This window comes from Bactrocera oleae, chromosome 6, assembly GCF_042242935.1.
Source record: "Bactrocera oleae isolate idBacOlea1 chromosome 6, idBacOlea1, whole genome shotgun sequence".
Lineage (NCBI taxonomy): Eukaryota > Metazoa > Arthropoda > Insecta > Diptera > Tephritidae > Bactrocera > Bactrocera oleae.
The window spans coordinates 55,514,963-55,530,879 of NC_091540.1; the positions used below are offsets into that span (position 1 = coordinate 55,514,963).

A 15,917-nucleotide genomic window follows, 5' to 3' on the forward strand; every position below is an offset into this window, starting at 1 on the left:
GCAAAATGCTGATTCTCAAATATTCTCAAAGTTTTTATCACATTTTATATTAAATTTCCAAATTCTACAAAAAAATGCAAAAAATTTCTAAAACAATACTAAACACATTGCCTTACTCATTGCTCGCTAAGTGATCCGTGATCGGATTTCACTTTTCATTGTGAGCATGTGCACACACAGGCAGGCGATAATTCAATTTCCTTTTCAGTTGCTGATTTATTTTTAGCAATCATTTATATTTAACAAGAAAATATTTGAAAAATGCATAAACGCCGCAGACAAGTGGAAGTGCTAGACTATAACGTCAATGGCTGGCACGTTATACATATCAATGTGTGTGCATATATGTATATTTGTTATATTGCAAATAAATGTATGTGCATGTTTCGTAAACATTTCAACACATGCGGAATTGAAAATTATTGCAGATCTGTGCAAAATGTAAATGAAAAATTTGAAAAAAAAACATGAGACGTGCTGCAGTACAGTGTTTAATGGAGACGAATTTATATTTAAAAATTTTGAAATATTTTTTTTATAAAAAATAAATATTTACGTTAAAATTTTGAGTTTATTTTACTTTAATTTTTAAATTTCTCTTTAACTTTTTGCTCAATTTATTTTGTTTAAATTTCACGTATACTACATTTTTCGCTATTTATTTATGTGAAATTAATTAATTTCTTTTTAATATTATTTTTATTTATTTTCCGCTGCGCTCTTGTGGCTTGTCCTCGGCGCTGTTTGTGCAACAGTTTTGAAAATTTTCCTACGCCAACACCTACACTGTCAGCAAAAGTCTCAACGCCCACAACAGAACAACTACAACACCAGCAAGAATAATGGTGTGGTGAATGTTTTTTCAACAAACAAACGATTGCAAACATTCAATTATTATTTGTTTTTTCTTGCTGCGAAATGTGTGGTATCAAAGATTAGGGTGTGCCGATATTTTCATTAAATAATTCTTTTTTTTTCATTCAAATTTATGAAACTTGCTGGTACAAATTTTAGAAACATTTCTATGCCTTAAATTTTAGAAAGCACTAGAATTCTAATTTAATGCAGCACAACATTTGAATTAAATTATATAAAATATTTTGACTAAAATGCCCACCCTAATATCAGCTTATTCATTGATATTTAGGCATGTATGCAGATTTTTGCTTTTACACTTGTATTATATTTTGTTGGTAGAAAATTTATATTTGCTTGTTGTTAAGATGCTGTCGTTAATGTCTAGACTAAAATGACATTTAAATAAAATTAAAATTAATCTACTTTATGATTGTCGTGTGCGTTGCCGAAGTGTGAAACGAGCGCGATGCGTTGGCAATTAAATATTTTTCATAAAAAATAAATATAAATAAAAGCAGAAAGTCTAATATCAAAACAAAAGCCAATTGGCAACAAAATGGGGCAGGCGCAAATACATAGTATCTGTTTTTGTTAGTGATGGCGCTGAAATGAAGGGAGGACAATTTTAATTTGTATGCTATTGGTTTCAACATAAACTCAGCGATACTTTTTGTTGTATTTGTTTATTGTTAAATTAGCTAAAATTATTTTCTTGCAGTTACATATACATAATACATACATGAGTTATCAGCGCAGCATTTTTGTACAGGCTGATATGGTGTAATTTTAAGATATTTATAGATTATATCAGCGTTTAACTGATGCAAGCAGAAAACTGGATAAGGCAAGCTAACAAGTAAATACATGTGAAATAATTACACATATGTACATACTCACATAAAAATAGACAAGATTTTTCTTGTGAAAATTAAAACATAAAATAAACAGTATATTAATTAAACACCTACACACACACACGCAAACACTGAAAACAATAAAGAACTGCTAATTTTGCATTGTTGGTTTTTCGCAAATTTTCGCATTTTCTATGAAATTTTGCACTGACGCGTAAATATGTATAGACATAAGTACTTGTGTGTGTGTGAATGTGTCTTTGTCTGTTTACATTATGCGCACACTGTGTGTTGGCTGACTTTAGCCTGCTTATCTCATAATAAATAAATTAGTGTGTATGTATGCCATGTATGTAGTTATACATAAGTATATTTCTTGTTGTGCTTTCTTTTTTTTATTTTTGCATATGTACCGGATACATTTGATTTAAGCGTACAGCTTAGCTTATTTCGACGAAATTTTTCGAGCGACTGCAATGCGCAAAAAGTGCAAAAGACGCAAGCAAATTTTTGCGTATTTACCAAAGTTCAACTTGTTATATTTGTAAATGGCGACAAATTAAGGATACGTTGTTATTTCAATTTTAAAATGCGTTGCAAAGCATTACACTCGGACGTATGTACATATGTATGTATATTAAGAATTTTTGACACATTTTTCTTTGTGTTATACTCGCCGCGTGCCGTATTAATTAATAAGTTGTCTGATTGTTGGTTAAGAAATGTATTGCGTTTATGGCGCTGCTAATTAGCACTCAAAAAATAGCAATATTTACGCTACAATTGCATGCTGCATGTTTTTATGTGCAACAGCTAACAGCACGCCACCCACTTCCCAGGCAAACAAGCAGAGCAGAGCAAGGATTTTTCCCGAAGCAAAAAATTACCTGAAACAGCTGTTGGTGCAGCTTTTCCATTTATTTTATGCATAAACTCGTTTGTATTTATATATGTTGCTGATGTTGTTTTTTATTTGTTCAACTGCTTTTTGCTGTTTGTGATTATTGCTGCAACACGCAAAATACGAATTTTTATTAGAAGAAAGCCAAAGACGTTTGTTTTAATGGGCACGAAAAAACATATAAAGCAAAGCAATGGCAAAAACAAAGGAACTATAGCGAAATTGTCAGCCCGAGCGCATGAAAAAGTCGACGAGTGTATTATTTTAATACAAATGTACAATATTATATCTGAGTTTTCGAACACATAAACACAATATATACGCGCAGTTTAAATAATTACATTATAACAGAAAGAGCAATTAAAACGCGTAAAAAAGTTTATTTATTTAATAGCTGCGGCGGTGTTTCAGCTTTGCGAATTTACGGCGAGTAACTAGTAGTTTATTTCTTGCACAAACCGTTTGTGAGCTACAATTTTTTTTTACTTTCACAGTTACTACAGTAATTATAAATTGTCATTAAAAAACATTTAATGCACGAATTACTTGTATATTTTCATTTTTTTTATACAATAAAGCAGTTTGCTGCCATTATTATTTGTCACTGCAAACAAATGCAGAAATTTTTAGCTGCCATTAAATAATGAATTTCTTGCCGAATTTGATTAGCACAACCTTTGCGCTCACCACCGTGTTGTGCTGGCAAAATTTGTACGCACACTCGTTAGTCCACTACTCACCGACTCACATATACGCTCTCACCACACTCTCTCTGGCGGCGCTTGGCTTTTCGAGCGTTTAACAATGGTTTGTTGCTCCAATACATCACCACCCCCTCTAACCGACGATGCGCCCTAAAGTGAACCAAAACAAGCACTAACATTGACAACTTCACTACCTAATGTGCGCAAGCAACCCCAGAAAAGTCCCGGCATTATACGTACCCCCTCCCAACTTAACAACAGCAAACTGTATAAGTATTAGCTAAGCGTGAGAAGAGCGCTCACAAATACTAATATAAAACGCCGTTTATTGAAGCAACTACTACGCATTGCGTATGCCTAAATGATGGGTACTTTTTCGAGTGAGCCTCCTCTATGATATGATCTACTTTGTGGCGGAATGACGACACACGTTAATACAAGCATACGCAGCAGCTACGTAACAGCGTATGGTAGAATGTAATGACATAAGCGTATCGGGGGGTTGAGTGGGTGAGCGGGGTTGAGGTACACGCACAATAAACAAATACATAAAACAAGTTGATGTGAAGCTAGCTAGCAGCTGTTGATGGTGAAGCAGGCTGGGGTGAGTCTTTACACGCGCAGTGTGTTAGTGCGATAAGCAGATACGTGCGTATATGCAATGGGGTACAAATTCCAAAACAATGCGACTCTGTCGAGTTGTAGCGAGTTGGCAGAAGAGAAGCCACAACACAAAGACAATATGGCACTATAAATGCCATGAACTAACGGCGGCAATTATGAATAGTGGCGTATAGCTGAAGGGTATAAAAGCGTAAAAGTATAAAGTGTATATAATTTGCAATAGTAAAAGCGTGTATTATATATATATATATATATATATTATACATATAAGTATAATATAGTTTGCGTGTGAATGTATTTGTGCATGACAAGCAAAAAATTCTTATGGTAATATCAGACGCTGGTGGTGAGGAATGAGTTAAAGAAGGGTACGTGTGTTTTGTTTTTTTGTTTTTTGATACAAATGAGCGGAGGTTATTTGTATTTTTATTATTTTTTAACTACAATTCGCTATTCGGCTAGAGTTTATCTGCTCTCTGTTTTTCAAGTTTCAAGTGCGTCAAATAAATATAAAAAAGCATGTGTATGTATGTATTTGGGCATATAAATGTATACTTCAAGATTTATAATTTGCGTAAATGCCTAAAACTACAGAGATCGTCAACAGAGCGGTAGGAATGTTAAGAAGAGAGGGGTGTAATTTATTTTATCTGCAATATGAATTTGATTATAAAATATTTAATTTTAAATTTAATAAATATTATCTTTTAAGAAGTTTTTATTAAATTACACTTTATTTAATTTAATTTTTTAATATTTAAATTTTAATAATTTAATTGGTTTTTAAATTTTTTGAATTATTTTTTACTTAAATTTTTATTAACTAAAAACTATAATTTATATAGGTTGTGCCTCAAACAAAACTTTGAAATTTTCCTTTATTATTTTTTTTTGTAATACTTTAATTTAATGGTTTATTTTTTAATAAATTTTGTTTCTAATTTTAATCTTAGTAATCATTTATTATATTTTTTCAACATTTTTGTAAACATCTCACGTTAAATTTAAGTGTTTAATGTTTTACTTTAAAATTTTTTATTCACTTTTGTGTCCTATTTTATATAATATTAATTTTAATAATAATTTTTTTTTTTTGCTCTTTAGTAAAAACTTTGAAATTATGAATATATGTATGTATATTTAATTTTTTTATAATTTTTGCCATCACACCAATTTTTTGTTAAATTATAATCATAAATCAATATATTTTTACACACATACATTTTAATTGGGGAAAATTTTAATTAACATTAAACTTGTAGCATCGGTAATAATCACATTTATGGTGAAATTGAAACCTCACTATTTACATTTATTAAGTCTTATGAATATTTATAATATGTTGTTGCTGTTGTAGCGTCAGAATTCTGCCGAGTTTACAGACCTTGGCCGGATCCGTTTCGGTTACGTAGACCCGACTGTTGTGGGAACGGACGAGTTATCATATCATGATTAACACTAAAAACTGTTACATGTTTCAAACACTTTTTGGAAGGAATTTTTCGCTATTATTATTATTATTATTTAAGATTTTTTTTACACATTGTTTACTTATTATTTATTGCTAATATTATTATTTTATAATATATGACATTTATGGTTTATAAAACACTCTTCAAATCCTGCAACCCCCGTCACCTAACGAATTTTTGTGAAAATGCTTAATGGTACATTTTTTAGCTTTTTTCTTTGCCTTTAAAAGCGATTAGCTAACGGAATGTTATGCCATCGAGACGACTGACTAACGCCGCTATACATTTTCAAGTTTACCGCAGTCGCCCAAGGAAGCGCCATTGAGCGTGTGTGTGGCGCACACACAGTAAATAGCAAAACAACAAACAGAAAACAAGCGAAAGAATCAATAACAAACAAAAACAAAATATTTTGCAAAAATCACCTTTTGTCTTAGACGCGGTCCGCAAAAATTGAATAAGTCCGAAGAACACACAAAAAAAAAATACAAAAATAAATTGAACACACACACACACTTAGATATCTGTTTCGAAAACCACTGTTAGCACATTTTTTTTCACATTGAATTAATGCTTTTTCATGTGCTGCTACTACAATTTTAAATTAATTATAGACGTTTATATTTCTTTTAATTGAACTACATTTTTTTTTTTAATCTCACTACAATTTTTTACTGTAACATTTTTTAGCACCTTTCAGCAATTCTTTTTACAATAATTTACATATACAGTAAGTTTAACTAGATATATTATACACAATTTCTTATAATTTTTTGCTCTCTTCAATTATATATGTATATTTTTTTTCAGCACTGTTCTGTTAATATTTGGCCGTGCAGCTTTCTGTTAATTCAGAAAGACGTCCGTCTCGACAAAAGCGCCACAGAAACTAATCAAGAATGAAAAAATTATAACATTCGTAACCGAGTAAACGAGCGCGTTTCGCTGGCGCGACCTGCAGAAGCTGTGCGAGATTGGCAGAATGGGGCAATTCCTAAAGCAAATCTCTCTGCTGTGTTGGTGCTATTAAACAAAAAGCTAAGCGCTTACGAACGAAAACTTATACAAACATACATACGCTTATGTATATGAAGCATACGCGAGTGGCGCTCACTGAAAAAGCGCTCCACATTATCACGTATGTATGTATATGTACACTTCGGCTGCGCTCAATCTTGTGGCGCCCCACACATATACATGCGCACCGAGGGCGCATACATAGGCGAAGAGTCAACAAAATAGCTGTTGACGACGATGTTACGACAACAACAAAAAACAGCCATAGGCGAGGAATTTGTAATAGGTGTACAAGGCGAGCAACTATTGAGCGAGCAAGTCATGACGTACGAACAACTCGTAGCAAAATCAAAAAAAAAAATCAATCTTGAAATCTTGTTCTCTCACAAAAGCTGCGAGCAGAGTGAGCTTAAATGCAGCATAAATAGTTTTTCGTATAAAATTTATACGTAAATACTTGTAGTTTAGGAAAATAACTTGCTATTTTTATTATTTATTTATTACATTTTTATTTTATTTGGAGCGCTAGAAGAGGTTGTTGTTAAGAGGTCGCGCATATCGGCTGAAAAAACGACTGCTTTACGGTTGTTTCTCAATGAATTTCGACGTTATTTTGTGTGAGCGCTGAGCAGCTAAGCGCTCCACTAAAGGTAGTCAGAGAGAGAGTATGCGCGCGCCCGAGAGCATACTAGGTCGCACGATTGGATTGCGCCACCACCAAAACGCTCAATGGCAGCTACAATTTACTAGCTACACTTGTTTTGAAGTTGTTGAGCGTGGAATGTCGATTTTATGCGATTACATACGTATTATCAAACATAATTACAAGTATTGCCCTATGTATGTGTGTAGGGTATTTATGTGTGTGTGTGTGTGGCTAGGCAGGCGGGTTGGGTGGTATTGCAGGCAAAACTGTTTGGTGAGCTAACTGTTGGAGCGCTTGCTTGTTGGTGAGTAGATATGCATTTGTATATATATGTGTGTGTGTTAGTGTGCGTGTGCGAAGGTGCGCTGCCTTTCAAATTGTGCGCCTGCGAATATCTGTTTTTCTTTTCGTTTTGAACAAACATTTTTGCTTTCGATTTTTTGTTTTCCTTTTTTTTTTTGCTGTTGCTTCCAATTAACCTTCTCGAAAATTGCAACCCGCAACAACAATAACAACAATTTAGCCAAGAAAACACACACATAAAAACAAAGCAAATAACAGAGGAAGATAGCATGACGTTACAGCAGTCAAATAGCCTCAAAGCTGTTTACGGAAACGGAAAAGCAACGCAAATACAAAAAAAAAAGAGCACACGCACACACAAATATATTTATGTAATGCCTGCATTACGTTTGTGGCATGAAAATGGAGCATGATTAATTTTCATACGCACTGTGTGTTTGTATGTGCATGGTTGTTGTCATTGCATGAACTGTTGCCGCTTTTTAAGTGCCACCAATGAGCGCAATCAAAACAAGACTGTACAAAGCGCGCTCCAACAACCAAGAGCGATGTAATAAAAATGCAAGCAAAACAAAACATAAAAATAACAACAACAAAAACAAAGAGCAGAAAAACAAAAACACACAGACATAGCCATACACACACACACTCCGAAGCCACTTGTGCATTTCGACGCTGTGGGAACTAAACAATAAACTGGCGGCAATCAGACATCTGCAATGCCATGCAAAAGTACAAGCGAAAACACACACATACATTAGCATATGCTTGCAGTCAGACACTTTTGAATGCAAAACAAGAGTGTTTACATATTTATGCATGTGTGTGTATGCATGTAAAGAGAGCATTGAGACATTGAGGCCAATCAAGCCTCAACAAGAAAGGGGAATCTTCTAGGCCCACAAGTAGGTGTGTGTCTGTGCTTGTAAATATGTTTGCTGTCTGCCAGTGAAATACTAGTACCTTCTACCTATCTACATATATAACTATGCGCAGCAGTTTACATTGAGGCGAAATAGTGCTGAGACTAGCAATCAGGAAGTGAAAACTGTAAAACGACACCCCGAGCGTTCGACGAAAAGAGGCCAAGCGAACGCGAGTCGTGGAGCAGTGAGTGACGTCGCCACTTAAATGAATTTAACTGAGCAAGAACGGACGACAATGTGGCGTTACAGGCAGGTACATACGCGTGTATCTATATGTAAATATGTATTTATGTAAATGTGTATGTAAAGTATAGACTGAAGGATGATTTGACTATTTTTGCCGTGAATTTTTTTTTATTCTGTAAAACGAAACCTTGTTGAGCGTACCGCTACTTGCGCGCTGGCACCCCAAAAGCAGAAGCGCCAATCAGCAGGGCGTGGAAAATGTGATAATAATTGTAATAGAATATAAAATAAGGTGTGTAAACAGGAGATGATATTAAACATGTATATATAATACGGGTCCAAAAAATATACTTTCAAGTCTCGAAATTCAAAATATCGGTTTGGAAAAAGAAATTTTAAACTAAAAAAAATTGCCGACTCCATTTCTATGGACACCACTGTATGTGAACTGAAGCAACAGCAATAAATTACAACATACGAAGAATGAAGCCACCAGCAAACAGCATAGTAGATATGCACAGACAAACAGAAGACGTATGGGCGCGACAAGCGAATAAGCGGAAAAGTAGAATTTCAAAATAAAAAAAATTACAACAAAAAACAAAAAAATTCGTTCGCCGTCAAAACAAAAAGTAGCCAAAGCACTTTTGATATAGAGAAACAGAAACCGAAATTAAATCAACTGAAACCGAAACTAGGCTGAGGCAACAACAACAAGAACAGTAATAAAAAAACAGCAATAATAACAAAAAACACAACAATGACAACAACAATAAAAATAGTAATAAAAACAAAAGTAACAAAAGCAGCAGCGGTGGCAAACAACATAAGGCAAGAAAAACACTAACAACAACAAAAATACGACATTGAATAGCAGTAAAAGCTTAACAAAGCAACGCATAGCGAGGCGATGCGACAGATAAACAGGCAGACACTGAGATATGCAGTATATACAAAGAAATGCAGATAAGAGCAGAAAGTTGTTACAAAACAAAAACAAAAAATATATACACAAAAGCAGCCAGGGGAGGCCCAAGAGTTGGCTGAAAAGTCGTACGCGACGTCAGCGACGACGACGACGACGAATCAAGTGACAGCGCGGGCTGTGGTGCAAGCGACGACAATTTGTTTTGCTTGTGACAAGATTATGCATTGCATTGGCTACAACAACAACAGCTGGTGGCAGTGTGTTGTAATTGTTGGCTGCCATGTAACGCATTGTTGCAGTTGTTGCCACTGCCACACATGCGACGTGTGTATCTTCTTTCTCGTGATTGTTATTGTTGCATTGGCTGCAGTTTACATTCGCCGCTGTGGTTGTTGTTGCAGTAGTCGTTGTCGTCGTCATTGACGGCTGCCACACAAGTCAACGGGGCGCGGCGAGTACTAAAATGAAAACGAGGCTGAAAGCAGAAAACATTGTAAAGGGGCCTCGAGTTTTTGTGTAAGCGCTTACATGAGTGTGGCTGTGTGTGCGTGTGTGCATATTACATTTGCTACAGTCGCGTGAAGGAGAAGGCAACAGATGCGAAGCACAGAACAAAACAGAGAATTGTAAATTTTCCATAGTTTTACAACACGTACACACACAACTGCATATACATATTTATACGAGCGAGTGGTGGCAACAACAAAAATAAACAATAACAAGCTATAAAATGCAGTGGCAGCATGAAAAAAAGCAGCAAAACAAGAATAAATAAACACGAGGTAATGGAAAACTAGCGCGTGTGTCTCTGCTATTACTTCTTCCTCTATGTATGTATGTGAAGTAGACGAAAGGGAGTGAAACGCGCAAAGCGGAATTTGAAAAAAAAGGGCAGCCATAAATTATGTAGGTACTTGCGGCGCAGACGCCATTAAAATATGTAATAAAAACCAATAGTTGTTGTAGACAACACACAAGTACTTGCAACAGCCGACTCAAGTGTGTACCACAGCGGCGGCAATAAACGGAGCGAACGGAAGTGCGCCAAGAGATAGAGAAACCTTCTATAAAGGAAATCATGTTACTTCCTATTTTATTGTGCCACTAGCTGGCATACACACACACACATACATACATATGCACATACAAATATATAGATTATATACTATATGTGTGTGGTGTGTGAGTGCTAGTGTTTGTGTACATTTTGCGCTTGAACGCTGGCAGTTACCTAGAGCGAATTTAGTTAACAAAACAGAAATTGACATTAAAAGGATAAAGGGAAATTCAGGTGTCTATCATAAACAAACCGTTAAGTTGCGCCAAATGGCGTTAGGGTGGGTTTCGCGCGCACACACACACAAGCAAATGGAGTTTGGGGTGGTAAAGGCAGAGGAGTAATATTACGAAAAGTATTTTTTTAAATTTATTTTATATGGAATAAAAAATTAAAATTTTTTTTTACAAAGAATTAACAAATATTATACATACATATAAACATATAAAAAAACTGTTAACAAACTAGTTATGTTTTAAAATACTTCTAAAAGAATTTTTATAAATTTAAAATTAAAACTATTTACATAAACACAATATTTTCGGAGAAGATAAGAGAAAATGTCACTCTGTTGCTGGCAAGATAGATAGTTAAAATATTGCTGACTGTACCTATTTTATATATGGATATAGTGTAAACTAATTGTAATAAGAGAAATGTTTGGAGCGATTGTTTGTTATTTTCTTAAATGATGAACTACTTAAAATCTGAGACTTTCAAAAATATTGACATACTTAAAATTTTACGCTTTTAAAAAAATTATTTTTTATCACACCAAAAAGAATTTTTTATTTATTAAGTTTAACGCAATTTTCAGTATAGTTCAACATAACCTAATATAGTTGTGCTGTAAATACTATATAAAAGATAAATACTATATAATTTAGATGCCAATATTTTAATAGTAAATCAAAAAAATATTCAAAAATATCTAAACAAAATATTTTCAGTCTAATATTTATTCCAAAAAAATGTATCTCCTTTAAAGCAAATAAAAAAAAACTGCCAAAATTAATAAAAACCAAAATACATATGTATATTCAGTCTCATACTTATAAAAAAAATAGTATTCTATATAGTAAATACAAAATAAATAAAATAATATTTTCAGGCTAATATTTATTGTAAATAAAATTAATCTACTTTAAGGCAAAAAAAAAATAAATTTAAAAAATTTTCAAAGTTACTATAAAAAAAAGAAAAAATAAATATAGTTAAAAATTTTATATTTTATTTTTGGTCTAACTTATATTCCAAACATTAACCAACTTTAAAAACAAAGATTTTGAATTTGTTTTAGCTCAGTACCCTGCCATTGTCATTATATGCTGTACTGTATGGCTTAATATCGAATTCTACGTGGAAATCTTGCGTATACAAATAAATATTGTTTATATACAAATATTATAAACATTAAAAATGAGAAATTCCAACAACATACCAACACGACATACAAACAAACGCAGTTAAGTGAAAGGCGGAAAGAGCTGAAAGTAAAAGAGGAACTCCAAGCCAAATAGCCAAGTGAAAATAAACAATATGGCAGGCGGTAGGCAGCGGAGCGAGCGACAAACGGCAAAAATATGTATAAGAAACTGGTAAGGCAATCTAAGCTGGAGCAAAACAACTGGAAAGTCAGCGTCAATGCCACAATACAAACAATAATAAAGCAAAATTTCACAATTCACAACGTCAAAACAAAAAACAAGAGAAGGAGCAGAAATAAAGCAAAAAGCAAGTGCTAGGAGATAAAAATAAAGAGTTTAAAGTTATAAAAACAACAAAAAAACATATAAAAGAAAGAAAATAATACACAACAAAAAATATAACAAAAATAAAAATAAAAGGAAAACAAAACATAAAAATTAAACAAATACAGTTAAAGATAAATGCAAGTTAAAAAGTAAAAAATTTAAATTAATAACAAAAAATAAAGGAAAAACCAAAATTAAAACAATGCCAAAAATATATTAAAACCATACAAAAAAAAATTAAAAGATTTTTGCTTAATTTGCTTTTATTTTTGCATATTTATTGTGAGATTTGCTTTTTGAATTGCCTTAATTATGTGTCGCCTAAAGATATGCGTGCTGTTGCTGCATTTTTGTAAACAGACACACACATGTTTATAAAAATTTCAATCAGGCTCTGCTTGTTTGTTTTTGTTGTTTTTCGCCAACCAACTACATTTACATTAATAAAGCATTCCTTTTTGTGGCGATTATTATTTTTTATTTATTATCTTTTTTGCAACATTTTCGCATTTTGTTTTGACTGCAGCGAAATTGCTTTACGAGCTTCTTTCGCGCCAGCAGCAGGCAAACGAAACAGTTTGCAAACAACAAAATAAACGGCGAAGAAAGAAAAGATCAAGAGTCCAAACGACCGACCGACCGACCGACCGATACACAGACAAACAGGCAGTAAGTCAGTCTGTAAGTCCGACCGTACCTCTGTTTGTTGTGACTGTCCAAAAGTCGCTGGCGCTGGCGATGACGACGACGACAATGACCTGGATTTATGTGTATGCATGTTGTTGTTATTATTATTGTGTTTTTTACAGTTACTGTTGTTATTATTATTGTTGCTGCTTACACTGCAGCATTCGTGGAATTTCTTTTGGCCGTTGTTCACACAAACAAACAAAAGTAAGCAGCATAATCTTTATTTTGTTATTATTTTTGTGTATCCTTTATTATTGTTGTTTACCGAATATGTTGCTGTTTTTAGTTATCTTTTCGAAAAAAGTACGATACCAAAACCAAAATGTAGAAAAACAAAGCAACTGTAAATGATTACATTGTAGCAGCTGCGCGCTGCTCTCCCTTCTCTTTATGCGCTGCACTTTACAAGAAAACAGAACGAATAGCATACAGCGAGATATAGAAGAAATATTGAGGTGAGTAAATATTTTACTATCATAAAAAAAAATTGAAAAATATGTTTTTTTAGGAACTTTTGGTAATATCGAAATTTTTCGAATATATAAATTTTTTAAATTACAATAAAACAAAAAAAAAACGCCAACGTATTTTATATCAAAATCTAGCTGTATTTAATAAATATAATTGTTATGGAAGATTTCATCACGAAATTAATTAAAAATCTATACAAATTATGGGCCATAATTAGTTATGCATTTTATTATCACAAACAATATTGATGCTGCTCGCATTACAATAAACCATAATGTCCGAGTACAAATAGTACTGGAACATTTTTATGCATAGTCAGAATTCCAACTAAGCAAAGAGCAATTGTTATTCACAAACGAAAGAACAATTTGTTACCATTTTAATTTTTTTTTTAAGTTTTCAAACAATTTTTATAATATTTATAATAAAGTTATATTTTTTAAAATTATAAATTAATTCGAATTGTTAAATTTTATTTAATGCTATTATTAGTATTTATTATTGTATTTTTTTGAACATTTTTATTATTAGTTCGCATTTTTAACCGATATTTTTTTCTAATTTATTCTGATATCAAATATTATATTCTATTAGTTAATATTTCTAGCGCTTGTTATTATTATTGTTTTTTGTAAAATATTGTAATTTTTTTTATTTTGAAACATTTTTAATATTATTTCGCATTTATAAGCCGATTTGTATTTTAAAATGAATTTTTATTTTTTTAATTTTATTTTGTCTAATTTATTCTGATATCGATTATTTATAAATATTAAATATATTATATAATGATTATAAATATCAATATTAATAATATTTTATTTTAAAAAGTATATCTCATATATATTAATGAGATATACTTTTTAAAATAAGAATCCCTTACACATGCAGCAGCGCCGCTTAAAATATTTTTTGTTCACAATTTTTTATATGAAAAAAGAAAAGCGCTTTCATTTTAGGTATCTTTAATAATATCTCCATCCATAATTTATTGAAAAATAATTTAAAATCTTGCTAAATTCAGCGCAAAAATAACGCAAATTTCGGAAAAATATTCTTTTCTCATAAATATTGAAGTGGTTTCTCTTAATAACTATAATTTTTGAAACCAACATAATTTAATTTTTACTTTTTATATTTTTTGTAAACCACAATTTACACAAAAGTTTTCAAAAAGAAGTAGAACAATCAAAACAAAACTGAAAAGTATAATTGTGCACATAAAAAGCGAAGTGATATCTATATATAATTTTTAATAATATAAATAATTTTTATAACATTCATTTTTAAAACCAACAAAAATTTTAATAATTTTCTACTTTTGCTATAAATTAAAATTTACAGCAATTGATTAGGATAGGAAAATTGCTTACGTCTTATATATTTATGTACATTTTGCCCAAGTTTATTTACCTTTATAGACTTCAGGCGACGCACAACAAAATTGTTGATTTTATTCGACCAACTTTTACATTTCATTGGGGAGGCTGTTTTCATTTGGAAACCAAATGCAATAACTTAAAAAAAAAATTGAAAAATGCACTTCAAAGAACTACAATAAAAACTGGCATATTCACGGCCATTTGCAGAACTTTTATATTTTTATATAATTGCTTGATTTGAGTTGCCACAATTTTCATTTGAAATTGCAATTTGAAAACTAAAAATATTTACTCTGCGCGCAATTTTGCAATTTTACCTTAAACATTTGTTGCACCACACTTTGTTATTTGCAAATATTCACGGGCTATCAGCTTGCAGCTTTGTGTTTTGCTTTTTACTGCACTGTGTTTAACTTGCCGAATTTGCAAAAATTTATATTTTTGCAATTATTTTGCGAACGCACTTTTATATTTGTCAAAATCAATATTTTTTAGAGATAAGCACTTGTTTGTTGATTATTTGAAAATCATATATGCTTATACTTCTTACACAGTGTTTTTAGGTTTTGTTTTGCTTTGCTACTCAACACTGCACTACTTTACTTAAATACGGTGAAATTTTACTTTTTAATAATACTGTTTCACAATTTTTGGCTAAATATGCTTTAAATCTTTAATTATTTAGCTCTTAGCTTTATTTTGTTTTGTTATTTCACTTTTCTGCTGCTTTTTCAAATATATAACTGTTTGGCGCCCCAATTTACAAGTAGCGCACACTACGCGTTTAACTGATTTTCAAAAGCGTCCAAACCGATCAAAGTTTAAAAATAAACTGTCGTTACATTAATGCTGACAGTGCCAGCGAACTGCATCGCTGTCAATGTTTCAACAAATCTCACACTGTTCCTATATGCCATACTATATGCCACGAGCGCAGTGGAACGAAAATGAATCGTGTTGTGTTTCCCCTTGTGAGTGGAGCGCCAAATAGCAGTGAAGATTGCTGAAAAAGCCACTGCTAGGTTTTCCCCGCTCACAGCTAACAACAAAACACACGAACGCTGCCGTGTGTAACTTCGTACGTCGAACGACTCTCTGTTTTGCTTTTTTCGTTGCTGTTTCACTTGTTTTTCGGCGCAAACAT

At 32.3% G+C, this 15,917-nt stretch overlaps 1 protein-coding gene across 5 annotated transcripts in view; it reads right to left on the reverse strand.

The window, feature by feature from the left end:
• Positions 1-15,917, reverse strand: part of Pdk1 (Phosphoinositide-dependent kinase 1) — a 65,727-nt gene that overhangs the window by 34,320 nt on the left and 15,490 nt on the right. The window contains exons 1-2 of one of the 5 annotated variants that reach the window (XM_036361633.2): positions 5,839-6,329; positions 2,600-2,719 (exon numbers count right to left, since the gene is read on the reverse strand). The exons of 1 other annotated variant lie outside the window; for it this stretch is intronic. In XM_036361633.2, the coding sequence (XP_036217526.2) occupies positions 2,600-2,629 (30 nt within the window). In that variant the 5' untranslated portion in view covers positions 2,630-2,719; positions 5,839-6,329. Of the gene's footprint in view, positions 1-2,599; positions 2,720-5,838; positions 6,330-14,804; positions 15,615-15,917 lie in introns of those variants that run through there. 3 more of the 5 variants (XM_014237284.3, XM_014237287.3, XM_014237288.3) reach the window with 3 other exon arrangements.